At 38.4% G+C, this 13,146-nt stretch overlaps 1 protein-coding gene across 22 annotated transcripts in view; it reads left to right on the forward strand.

Annotated features, from left to right (window-relative positions):
• The window catches only part of CCDC88A (coiled-coil domain containing 88A), a 65,313-nt gene that overhangs the window by 24,275 nt on the left and 27,892 nt on the right, over window positions 1–13,146 (forward strand). For all 22 annotated transcript variants that reach the window (XM_042021023.1, XM_042021022.1, XM_042021025.1 and 19 more), the window contains 9 exons: window positions 230–370; window positions 1,503–1,672; window positions 4,503–4,584; window positions 5,164–5,322; window positions 6,709–6,855; window positions 7,375–7,519; window positions 8,114–8,298; window positions 9,666–9,803; window positions 11,918–12,988. In XM_042021023.1, coding sequence (XP_041876957.1) covers window positions 230–370; window positions 1,503–1,672; window positions 4,503–4,584; window positions 5,164–5,322; window positions 6,709–6,855; window positions 7,375–7,519; window positions 8,114–8,298; window positions 9,666–9,803; window positions 11,918–12,988 — 2,238 coding nt within the window. The remainder of the gene's footprint in view (window positions 1–229; window positions 371–1,502; window positions 1,673–4,502; window positions 4,585–5,163; window positions 5,323–6,708; window positions 6,856–7,374; window positions 7,520–8,113; window positions 8,299–9,665; window positions 9,804–11,917; window positions 12,989–13,146) is intronic.

Genomic DNA, 13,146 nt, shown 5'->3' on the forward strand with positions numbered 1-13,146 from the left:
GTAATTTATAATACATCATTGTCACCTTGCTAGAAGGAACAAGGTGCTGCTTCCAGATAGATGAAAACCCCCCTCCATTTCATATAATTTAATATATTTTAAATGGGTATTTTCATACCTTGTATAGAGAATTTAACCTGTAGAGTTGCAGCTGTATTTTCTTTATGCTTCCTTTCTACTCTTAAAATTCCAAGAGGAAGTTTTTTCTCTTTCATTTCACCCCATGTAGGTAACTCATAATCAGGAAAATGTGTTTGACCTGCAGTGGATGGATGTCATTGTGCTGACACAAGAGTATGTTGAACCTCTCCTGAAAAATATGGCATTGCATTTAAAAAGACTTATAGATGAAAGAGATGAGCACTCAGAGGTATGGATGTGGGTTGGTGCTTAAGAGAAATACAAGAAATCTTTTTTTTTTTGGAGATGATGCAGCTCAGGATGTTTCTAACTAACAGTTTCATTTTCTTCTGACATGTTAAAGCAAGGCTTCCTGACTGCCAGAAAGTTGTTTCAGGGAGTTCCTTTGTGCAATTTGTTAAATAAATGTAGGAAAGTTAAAGTAGGAAGGATAGCAGGTGGTATTTTCTGTGTAACTGAAATGTGAAATAACTTCAACATTCATCTGTAGCTGAAAACAGAAAATCCAAAGCTGTTTCGGCTGCATTTACCAGGAATCAATAACCCATCAATTTGCAAGCCAATCACTGAAAGCTGCCTGTTCTATTCCTGTATCCTGTTGTCCAGGTTTGAGGGGGATAAAGCAGAATCCATACCAGGAGAGGACGTGTTGCAGGCGTATCATGAGGCACAGTTGTTGTACCGTGTCAGAATCAAGGAACAGAATTGTATTTAATAAAAATTACAAGTTATGAATCATCTCGGTGGTCCCAGATTTGCCCCTCAGTAGAGTGCATATGTCAGTGTTGCAATTATTCCAGATATTCCTTTGACATTTTTTCCAGATCACAGCCTTGACAGGAGTAAAACAGAGGGATGGCGGTGATGCCTTTGTGCAAAGGAAAAAACAAAGGAAAAATACCTTAAACTACAAGAGATGTTCATATTAGGCTAACCCCTTTATTTATAGGAGGAAATAGGGATATTCCTGTAGGTCTGATGTTTTATTTAGTTGTTAAGGATGCTGCTGCTCACTGAAGAGTGCAACTTTGTTTAGAGATACACGTTTATTTTCAAGAGGTGGTGGTTTTCAAGGAATTCACACCATTCATTACCCAGTCCATTCTGAGCACTGGTCATTTTGTGGGCTTAAAAGTCTAAATTTAAAATGAAAAATAAAATTTCAGATAGCCAGATGGTCCTGTGCAAGAGCTGCAGCTCTTTGCTTTGGATGTAGAGGTGCAAGTAGAGCTTTTGTCTTCTTCTGTGGCCAAAACCTTTCCATCATTCTGGTGCCATTCCAGTGTCTGATATGAATGATACACTCAGAGATGGCTCTGTGAATGCCACTCTGGACTTTTGCCTGTGCTCTGCTTCCCCAGACCATCATTGAGCTGTCAGAGGAGCGGGACTGTCTCCGTTTCCTGCCTCACGCGTCGGCAGCGCAGTCCCCGTGCGGCTCCCCCGGCATGAAGCGCACGGAGAGCCGGCAGCACCTGAGCGTGGAGCTCGCTGACGCCAAGGCCAAGATCAGGAGGCTTAGGCAGGAGCTGTGAGTACCAATACACACTCAAATCCTTTCAAAATGCACACTTCTAGTCCTCTTTGACCAATTCTTCATCCTTTCAAGTGGTAAATTACAGCTTTAAATGCTTCTTTTAGTTGTTGCTTCCCAGCAAGGGTGTTTTTATAATACAAGAAGATTTGTGGACCCATGGGACAAATACAACTTTTCATCTGTGTTTGTCTCTGTTTGTATTCATAATGGTATTTTGACCTAAATTTTACACTCTGGTGTCCCTGAAATTGGGGAATAAAGGTGGAAGTCTCATAAATCTCAGCCTTTTGTTCTCAAACCAGGTGGTCATTAAAAGGAGATGGTGCAGGAGGGATTCCTTCTCAGTGGCATGATTAAGTGACCTGTTTCCAACAGGAAATATTTACCTATGGTTCATTCATGGTTTAATTTCATTGCAGATAGGACAAAAACTTTCCATTAGAATGATTTCCTGTTCCCCACCTCTTTGTTCCTGTGTAAAAGATTTCTTGTCTGCACAACACGTACTTGCCCCTGAAAACTACTCCTGATTCAGTAGGTTTCTCTGGGCACTTTGTCTTCATGGTCAAGGAGCAAATCTGAGCAGGGTGAGGAGTTATTTAAAGAGAAGATCAATAACAGACCTGTGGAGAATCTGCTTCTCCCTGTAGCAATGTGTCAGTTGTTTCAGCAGAGTGAAGTGTGTGTGTGTGTGTTCTGAATTAAAATGCTAAATCTGAAGAGATTCAATATGTGTGGAAACAGCACGAATAAAGATTTTTTAAATTCAGCAATGGAGAGAGGAGACAGGTAAATTCAATTACAAGCTGAAGGTGGCATAAGTCGCAATTCCCAGTTTGTTGATCAGATCGTTTCTAGCTGGCTGGATTAAGGATCTTGTTGATTTAGTCCGAGGATCCCCTTCCCCCACTGCAGCGTGGTCTCCATGAGGAACAGAGGACAAAAGATAGGGCTCTTTTTTCCTGATGTCTGTATTATTATGTGTCTCCTGCAATGAGCCCGCCCAGGATATTCTATAAACAGCTGCACCAAGAAAATTAGTGAAAAAATTGCTGTTATTAGTTTGATTGACAGTTAATAGATAGCCTAAACAGTGAACACTGGTATGTTCTGTATAATTTAGTCCAATCCTCTCCAGTCTGTAGCTGAAGCGTGCAATTAGGGCAACACTGATGGCTCAGAACAGTCCACATTTTGCACTCTTACTTGAATTCAGTTGGTAAATAAATTCCCTTTACATGTAGCAGTATTTTAAAATATCAGATGGATGAATTAACTTCTGTCTGCAGTATTTGGTGTTAAATGCTGCATCTATTTGATAAATTTAAAATTGCTTTAATTCCAGACTTGAGAATACTCAGCGTAAAATTTATTTATAATCTGGTTTTGGCAGTGAACCTTCATACCTGGTTGAATATGCACTGTAGCTGATGTAATTTCATATAAAAGGTCTGTAAAGATGATTTTTCAGTTGGATGCAAACCAGGGAATATAGAAACTCCAAAGCTGGAAATTGCACACCTCATTTTCTGAGTGCTGAGTTCTGTGTGTTCGCGTGTAGAACAATCACAGGAATATGGATGCTGATGGAAAAGTTACAGAAATCAGGAATACATTTCTGTTTGTGCCTGGTTTCTGAGCACCTCTGGAGGGGGAGAGCTGTGACAGGGATGTTGCAGTGAGCTGTGCAAAGCTGAACCTCCTGTGCTTGTAGGCTCAGTGACCTTTTCCAAACAATGTCTGGTTGTAAAAAGATCATTCATGGTGAAATTGGCTCATTTTTAAAAACAACTGCTCTAATTTTGTTTGAAACATACCTATTCTTTGTTGGTATGATTGTTTTGAGATTGTATTATACATGTCAGTCCATTAAAGTCTCTTATTTCCCCCTTTTCTGCTTTTGTGTCTAACTTGTATTCCAGAATGTGAAATATACAGTAACACATTTGTGTATGTAATACATCTTTTAAGAATATTCAATATTGGCAGGTTTTTCAATAGCAAATACTTTTTGTTCTGAGGTGCAGTTGAATGTTGAACATCAGGTATTCTTTGTCTGTGAGAGAATTAAATATTTCCTTTGCACTTAGTCATGGTTTAACAAACTCATCTTTCAAAGATTGAGAAATGAGTTGGAAGTTAAGAATGAGTCCTGTAGGAATTGCAACATTCTATGTCAAATTGGTTTTAGCACAGGTTTCTGAGTAGACTAAAACAGACACTGTGTTGTTTCCATAAAATTAAAATTCATTATGTGTTTCATGAAATTACTGAGCTTATTAAGCAGTATCTTCTTCAGCTGAGTAGACACCTAAAAACCTTGATTCTTCTCTGCAAGAAAAAAAGGAATTTTGAATCTACAGAAGTGCTTTTAAAATTGGTTTTATATGATTGTGACAAGGGGTTAGTGTCTGGTTCTCCTGGAAAGAATCTGGGCCTTTTGAATGTATATTTTGACATTATTCTGAGTTGACTTTTGGATGTGAATCTCCTGGTACACATTCATGTGTATTGTCTGTGGTTTGTTAGCAAAAATCCCTTATTGCAAGAATTCCTTTCTTGCACCCTGTTTTCTACCCTGCATGAGTAGGAAACAACAATTTAAAGGACTACAAAAAGACTTAACATTTAAAATATTAGATAAAGACTTAAACCAAAAGAATAACTAAGTCATAATGGCAACCCTAAATTTTATACTCTGATGTCCCTGAAATTGTGGATTAAAGGTGGAAGCCTCACAAATCTCAGCATTTCGTTCTCAAACCTGGTGATCATTAGCAGGTTTCATGGCCATGTTTAACTGGTTTCTGTTTTCTCTTCTAAGTGAGGAAAAGACTGAGCAGCTGCTTGACTGTAAACAAGAACTGGAACAGATGGAAGCTGAACTGAAGAGACTTCAGCAAGAGGTGTGGGTTTAATAATTTTATTATTTAAAAAAAAGTTGCCACCACCAGAACAATTCACCACTCTTTCTTTGATATTAAGTATGTTTCCATGTTTCTTTTTTTTTATTTTGCACTCTGAACCTGATCTTGTGTCATTTATTCCTTTATTTGGTATATTATGATGGAAAAAAGTGTCCTGACTTAGGTTAGTATTTCTTCTCTAATATTTTTGTTTCAACAGTCAAGCAGTTTGCCCCCAGTGCATCCTCTGGGAGGATTTTCTTAAAATGAAAGCGCTCTAGTTTTGTCTGGTTTTTCTTTATACTTTGTGTGTCTATAATGAGGGAAAAACCCCTAAATACATACATAAATATGCAACACACAAAACTACAGTGAGTCCTTGAAAAAGGCCAATGCAGTTTCCTTGGAAATACGTCATCTGAACTAACCCTCTGAAATACATTCTACTGTTCCTTTGTGTTTCTCAGAATTAACTGATACCTCTCTGCTTTACCCTGATTTAAACAATGAAGATCTGTGTTATCCTTTAGCACGTCCTGTCCAGCCTTACCTTTATTTCTGTGTCTCCCTTTGTGCCAGAACATGAACCTGCTGTCGGATGCCCGCTCTGCCAGGGTGTACAGGGATGAGCTGGACGCGCTCCGGGAGAAGGCGATCCGAGTGGACAAGCTGGAGAGTGAAGTCAGCCGCTACAAGGAGAGGCTCCATGACATTGAGTTCTACAAAGCCAGGGTGGAGGTGAGTAAATCCAGGGAAAAAGTCATCCACAACCACCGTTTTTCTCTTGGCTGGGGCTTTTTCAAAGCTTTTTTGGAGATTAAAACATTGGGATTTGAAAAAGGGTTGCAGCTTCTTGCTCTGGGATATGGCAGTCAGGTTTTTGTGACAAACTGCGGTTTTTAGGGAATTGTCTCTGTGTCTAATGGCATGGAGGTCAGCAGTGTTCACTGTAGCTCTAAGCTAGCAAGGCCAGTGGAAGCCTCTGTGAAGGATGGGTTGAGAAACCCATGGAGGAATTAATTCAGAAGATGCTATAAATATAGTAATTTCTTTGTCCTCCTGTAGGTCTCCTAAGGGAAGGCAATTTTCTAAGTCAAGTGTTGAGGAAATACAGGCTGTTCACATAAATGAGTACGGGACAATGGCATAAAATACACTAAAAAAAGATGTGCCAACACCAGGCAAGGGGAACTTAGAGTTCTGCCATGGGTTAGTGATTTAGGAGTCAAATCAACATGCAGGAATTTTTCAGGCCATCATTCTGTCTGTAAATGCCAAATTTGATGGGCAAGTGCCATATGGCATAAGAAATCAGTAAAGGAAAGCAGACTGGTGTACAGGATTTGACAACAGTGGAAGTTTCATTTTCATAGACTGTTTGAACTAATAAACCCCCTAAAATTTGTTTATATGTTTTCATTGCTTGTAAACTATTGTTTATTTCAAGCATACTTTAATGCAGATAGATGTTAATCAGTTGGGTTTGCTTCATAATAATTAGGAGTTAATTTAATATTTGTGTAGGGAGGAGTATGAAGGATATTTATGTGATCTTTTCTCAGCTTTGCAGCTGACTGTGGTGAATTTTGAAAAGTTTTGTCTTTATATCATGAGGAAAATTGCCATTTATGTATTTTGCACATTACTTTCATCACATGCTATGAAAAAATCCTCTCTGTACTGAAAGCTGCTCAGGACCTTGAGAGTGGCTGGTTTTATTTTAAGATTGTGGTTGCATTTTCAGATCATGGCCTGACTTTGGGCCCAGTGGCCTATAAACCTAATTTTGGGCTGTACATGCAGGAGCTCTTTCCAGATCACAGCCCAAATCACAGAGATACTGATGGTTTAATTATAATTATCAACACCTTATTTGTTCTTAATGGCTTAGGGAGTATTCCATCTAATTTATGTCAGATTTTATTTTCATCGAAATTCATAAATTGCATTTGTATGAAATTGCTGTAAGTGTGCTTTTTATTATTTTTATTTTTTATTATTTATTTGCAGCTCCCAGTTTTAGTTTAGGTTTCTGAAACTGCTTGTGATGGTGTCAAAGTTGGTATGAGCAGGGAAATATTTTTGGTTTGGTATTTATTTTTTGTTGTTGCTCAATTTTTGCAGGAGTTAAAGGAGGACAATCAAGTGTTGCTAGAAACCAAGACAATGTTGGAAGATCAATTAGAGGGGACACGAGCCCGTTCGGATAAACTGCACGAGTTAGAAAAAGAGAATTTACAGCTAAAAGCTAAATTGCATGATATGGAGATGGTGAGTGTCAGGGGAGGGTGGCAAAGGCAACTGATACACACTGAATTTCGTTTCCATTTTTAATAAAAGCCTTCAAAATAGTGGATAGAGAAGGAATGTGATGATAAATCAGCAGAGACTCAAGAGCAATAGGATTGGTATTTTGATGTGAATATAATGAATTGTCACTTAAGTGTTGTGTTTACCCCATGCACTTTGTTTCCTAATACTCAGAGAGAAGTAAACTTTGGAAGAGTAGGGAGTGATTGCTGTAGGTTATGAGGAGAAGAGGTTCTTCTTTGTAATCTTCTTTGCTGGTTGTTCCTGTTCCCTTCAAAGTTCTCCCAGCTTTTGCCAGTTCCTCCCCATCTCACTGTGTCAGCAAATCAGAAAAGAGCACTTTGCCCTTCCCTGTAACAACATAATAAAGATGATAGAATACAGATATTACTAGAATATAATAATATAGGTAATAAATAGATAATAAAATACTTTGCACATATTGAGACTTTTCTTTTAACCTGTGAAATAATTTTCAAGGAGCGTGATATGGACAGAAAGAAGATTGAGGAGCTCATGGAGGAAAATATGACCCTAGAAATGGCTCAGAAACAAAGTATGGATGAGTCTTTGCATCTTGGCTGGGAGCTTGAGCAGATAAATAGGACTACTGAACTTTCTGAAGGTAAACATAGTTAATGCTTGCAAAGTGATTGAAATTAAAATCTCAGAGGCAGGATGGCATTAGGAAATGAAATGTCCTTATTTCTGAAATACAGAGCGTGTCATCCTCTCGGGAAATGCTGATTCCCATGTATCCATGGAGATACAGCCTACATGAAAACTCTGTTCTTGTGATTCTTGTTCAGTGGTGTAAACCCGCTAAATACCTTGCACTTACATTCAGACTTTTGTACTCCTCAGCACAGATTGAGACTTCTTGCTTTGCTGTTCTCAAAGCTAAGGAGAAGAGCTGTCGTAACAATTTTGATTGTTTCAGTATAACATGCTTGGATATAAACTGGATTCTGTGCAAAGCACTTGTGGAAATTTGGAGATACATCCCAAGTTGTGGGAAACAAATCTCTGCTGTGATTAGGAACATTAGGAGAGTAGAACATACTTTAATTTTTAACATTTCTAATCCTAACCAGCTCTGGTCACCAAGAAGGCATCAGAGGGACCTTCAAAGGCTGCTAAATCCCCTACGTTTAAAAATGCAAAGAACTCAGGGTAATAAGTCACCTTTTATTTTAATGATGGTGTTTTTCTCCTGCAGTGCCCCAGAAATCACTAGGCCATGAGGTGAATGAGCTGACATCCAGCAGGTTACTGAAGCTGGAAATGGAAAACCAAAGTTTGCTGAAGACTGTGGAAGAACTGCAAAGTGCAGTGGGCTCTGTGGAAGGCAGCAGTTCAAGGATTCTGAAAATGGAAAAAGAAAACCAAAGACTTAGCAAGAAGGTAAAGGTCAGGGTGTGCTTGGATTGTGTGAGAACTGCCTAATGTTCTTTGCTATTTTCTTTCTAAAGGGTAGTTTTATGAATTGCTGTTATTTTGGGTAAGGCATTTGGATAAGGGTCTAAGTGGAGTTACAGCGTTTGTAAGTTTATGGTAAAAAATAAAACCACCTCCAAGAGGTTTTTATCTTCTTTAGTTTTGCTTGTTTATTGATGTGACAATGTGACCAGTTTATTCAGAAAGGTCTTGGACCAGTGAGGGGAAAAAATAATAATATATTGGGGATATGATGAGTAATGAAAGTGGTTTAGAATACTGGAGAACATTAATTTTGGTAATTGTGAAGCAGGAGAATGTGTGTGCAGAGGTGAAGAGTGAGGGATGAGTCTGAGCTGAAAACTTGGTCCTGTGTCCTCATTTTAGCTGAGGAAGGGAGAAGGTGGGTCAAGGAATTGATAAAGAGGGTAGTTTGTCAGGTTTAACTGTGCTGATCTGCAATACTTTACTTCTCAAATTATGGGTATCAAATAGAATAATGTAGTCAGTGGTATTTATAGAGAATAAAAATTTGAAAAAAAACAGGGACTAATTACAGTGGAGTGAAAATGTCTAAAGTTCCTAAAATAGCTTTGACTTCAGCAGCTATTTCAGGTGAAAGACTGCTCTTAGAGTGGGTGAGAGATAATTTAAAAAAGACAGTAAATTAAAGAAATCCCTGCTGCATTCCATGTTCCCATAAGTTTTCTGATTCCTAAGAAGCTAGTATTTTTTGGAGCAGCCTCTGTGCTGTGCCCAGAAGGCAGCTGGGAGGTACAAAAGAAAGGAATAGGTGTAAGAAGCACACAAACATCATTCAGGTCAACTTGGTACAACTTAAATGTGACAGAAAAATCATGCCTTGGGTATTTTAAATATTAAAAAGTTTTGCTCTCTGCAAGTTGGAACCGTTTGACAAAACAAACCCATATATTTAATTCCCAAGGAATCATCTTAATTATCTCTTGAAATAGTTAAGTGAGATTAAACAACATTCAACCTTCCTAAGTTAAAAGGGTCTTGGAGGAGCAATATAAATCTCACTAAAATGGAATTTTAAGAGAAAAAAAAGATGCTTGAGGAAATACCCAGAGCCTGAGAAAATCTGACCCTTTTTTTTAAAGTACTTTATAGATGCTGTGCTCTGAGCCAGGGAGAAAATTCTGGCAGGAGTAAATATATTCCCAGAAGAAATTAATGTTTCAATTAAAGATTAGAAATTTCTGTTTTATTCTTCCCCTTAAGCTTCTTTATTCATTTCTATGAGGGTGCCTTCAACCCAGCTAAGAGTGTCATTTTTAAGTACGTTTCAAAACTTCTGTTTCTCTTCCCAGCTTGAAGAGCTGGAGAATGAAATTAGCCAAGAGAAACAAAGTCTTCAGAACAGTCAAAATCAGAGTAAAGATTTGATGAAAGAAAAAGCACAGCTTGAAAAGACACTTGAAGCACTTCGAGAGAACTCCGAGAGACAAGTGAGTAGCAGAACCAAAAGTTTTAATGCTGCTTTGTGCTCTGCTGGTCTCCTTTTGTAGGATTTTACAGACATAAAGGGATTGTAAATGTAGTGGATTTGCCAAAAGGACGTTTCTGCAGGAAAACAGCTTTTCTGAGAGCTGCAGCCAGTGAGAGACGTGACTCACTTCTGGCTGGGGTTTTGCTGGTGGGTTTAGAGCTTTGTGATGTTTCTAACGCTCCTGTGGCTTCCGTGGGCATCTGCTGGAGTTGCTTGGAGGGTGTAGCTCAGCCAGGAGAGAGAATTGGGAACTTTGGAGGGAAGCCAGACACCTCCCAGAGCAGGAGAAAGGTCCCAGGCAGCTGGGCAGTGCTTGGAGTAATGTTGGAGTATTGATGAGAATTCCAGCAGCCTCAGGTCCAGCTCCGTAATCCTGCCTTGCACTGGGATGGGTTCCTGCTGTAATGCTGTAATCCTACCTGGATTTATTTGTGGCTGCCAAAAACTGGCATCTGAATCTTGGTAAAGATGTACCTGTGCCTGATGGACACTGGCACCTTCTGAGGTGCCTGCAGAGCAGACAGGTGGAAGGCAGCCACCAGGAAAAAGAGTTCTGGAAGCTTCTGGAAATGCCAGATTTAGGAGTTGAGTGTTTCAGAATTAGAACTGCAGCTAGCTTTTATAAATTCTATTTATACCTCCTGATGACATTGCCATTTAGTTTAAGTACAGTACTTTGAAATACAGAGTATTGTATTTCAGGAGATGCTGAAGATGTTTAAAGGCCCTATTTAATCAGTAAATGAAATTCCAGAAGAAAGAAAAAGGGAGAGGAAAAAAAAAAAAGGCTTGGCGTATAAGGTTTACTTTCATTTAAAGATACATATCTTGTTTTGGGACTGATATTTCAGTGAGACTAGTTCTGCTTAAAAATAACATGCTTAAGGGCTGATGGGTCAACAGCATCTTTCTTATCTCTTACAAATCCTGTGCTGACACTGGAATTAACTATAGGACGTTCATTTGATCTCATCCAAAACCATGGAGGCATTTATCAGGATTTTTTGTGGAATTTGGATTATAGAAGCAGAATTCATGGAAAGTAATTCAGTGCCGTGCCAGGTGCCCCAGAGTTGTGTTTTTAGGCACCTGTTAATGAGTTTCTGGTGAATATTCCAGAGCAGTTTGTTATTGCTGGGAGCAGAGCTGAAGCTCTGTAATTAATAGTTCCATTCAGATTTCACTATGGAAGAACAGCCTATAATTTTCTCAGTCTGTTTTTCATTGCAAGCAGCACTTTTGCTTTTCTCCAAAACAGTTTATTGTTGAAACATCCCTTACACTGGGTTATTAGTGTACACTTAAATATTGATCCAAACAGTTTTACTGGATTTTGCTGTCTGGTGTTACTTGCCCAAATAATTCCTGATGATTTGGAGCAACCTAAAAAGTCAAGAAATACTAAAAATTAAGATGTAAGTTTTGCTCTTATCCTTGAGGTAGATCTGGAGAAATGTTTCCTAGGAAAATAATTCCAGTATGGTTTACTTTCTCTGAAGCTGGCTTGGAACAGAATATCCAAGAGTTCTTTTTAACTCAAAAATCAGTGTAACTTTGGTGTGTTTCTTCTCAATTTGTTTTTGACTGTGATCAGGATTCCCTCATATCCCACCCATCACCTCCACTTTTTCCGAATGAAATAAAGAGATTTTAGTGGCTCCCACACCTCCCTCCATCTCAGGTTTGGTTTAGAACTTGCCTGCAGCCCTGTTCCTTGTGGACACACAGCTCTGGAATTCACTGAGTATAAGAAAAAGCAATCTAAATACGGGTAAACACAAATGAAAATTAAATTGTCCTAAGAAATAGATAAAGCTTTGCTTGGATTTCTGCTTTATTCATTTGGGGTTTATGTTTATCTATTCATATTCAAGAGGAAGAGATTTGAAGATTTACGTTGTTGTCAAACTCGAAATAGTGTTTGTAATTCCTCACATAAATACTGGCAGAGTGAGAGGTTTTTTAACTTAAAATAAAAGGTAAATATATGATTAGTATCGTTTAGTTTATATATGAAAGCAGTTCCTTGTTGGCACATTGTTTATCACTTTACCTTTTTTCTACCCAAATAAGATTAAACTCTTGGAACAAGAAAATGAACACTTGAATCAAACTGTGGCTTCTCTAAGGCAGCGCTCCCAAATCAGTGCTGAGGCAAGAATGAAAGAAATTGAAAAGGAAAATAAAATCCTTCATGAGTCTATCAAAGAGACCAGCAGTAAGTTAAATAAGATTGAATTTGAAAAAAAACAAATCAGGAAAGAACTGGAACACTACAAAGAGAAAGGGGAGAGGGCGGAAGAATTAGAGAACGAGCTGCATCGTCTGGAGAAGGAAAATGAGTTATTACAGAAAAAAATCACCAACCTAAATATCACTTGTGAGAAGATCGAGGCCTTAGAACAAGAGAACTCTGACCTGGAGACGGAGAACAGAAAGCTGAAAAAAACCTTGGATAGCCTGAAAAACCTCACTTTTCAGTTAGAATCCTTAGAAAAGGAGAATTCCCAACTCGATGAAGAAAATTTAGAGTTACGAAGGACAATTGAATCCTTGAAGTGTACAAGCATTAAAGTGGCACAGTTACAATTAGAAAATAAGGAGCTGGAGAGTGAAAAGGAGCAACTCAAAAAAAGCCTTGAACTGATGAAAGCCTCTTTTAAGAAGACTGAACGCTTGGAAGTCAGTTACCAAGGCCTGGACACAGAAAACCAAAGGCTACAGAAAGCCCTGGAAAACAGCAATAAGAAGATTCAGCAATTAGAGAGCGAATTACAGGATTTAGAGTCTGAAAATCAGACCCTGCAAAAGAACTTGGAAGAGTTAAAAATCTCTAGTAAGCGCCTGGAGCAGTTGGAAAAGGAGAATAAGTTGTTAGAACAAGAGACTTCTCAACTGGAAAAGGATAAGAAACAGCTGGAAAAGGAAAACAAAAGGCTTCGACAGCAAGCAGAAATTAAAGATAGTACCTTAGAAGAAAATAATGTAAAAATCAGTAATCTGGAGAGGGAAAATAAATCTCTGTTTAAAGAAATTGTTGTATACAAAGAGTCGTGTCTGCGCCTGAAAGAACTGGAAAAGGAAAACAAGGAGCTGGTGAAAAGAGCAACCATTGATAAGAAAACCCTGGTCACTTTGAGAGAGGTAAACACAGAGGAGTTTCTGTTCCCATCATAATCTGTTTGTAATGTACAGAAATTATATCTGGGTTTCTGATTTGGGGACGTTTTTCTGCTTTAATCTGTGTACTGTTAACACCTTTATGCATTAGATAACCAAAATTTCTATAATCGTAGTCATGA

The sequence above is a fragment of the Corvus kubaryi genome, unplaced genomic scaffold (assembly GCF_017639235.1).
Source record: "Corvus kubaryi isolate FWS band 111438036 unplaced genomic scaffold, C.kubaryi_AGA036_p1.0 37103, whole genome shotgun sequence".
NCBI lineage: Eukaryota > Metazoa > Chordata > Aves > Passeriformes > Corvidae > Corvus > Corvus kubaryi.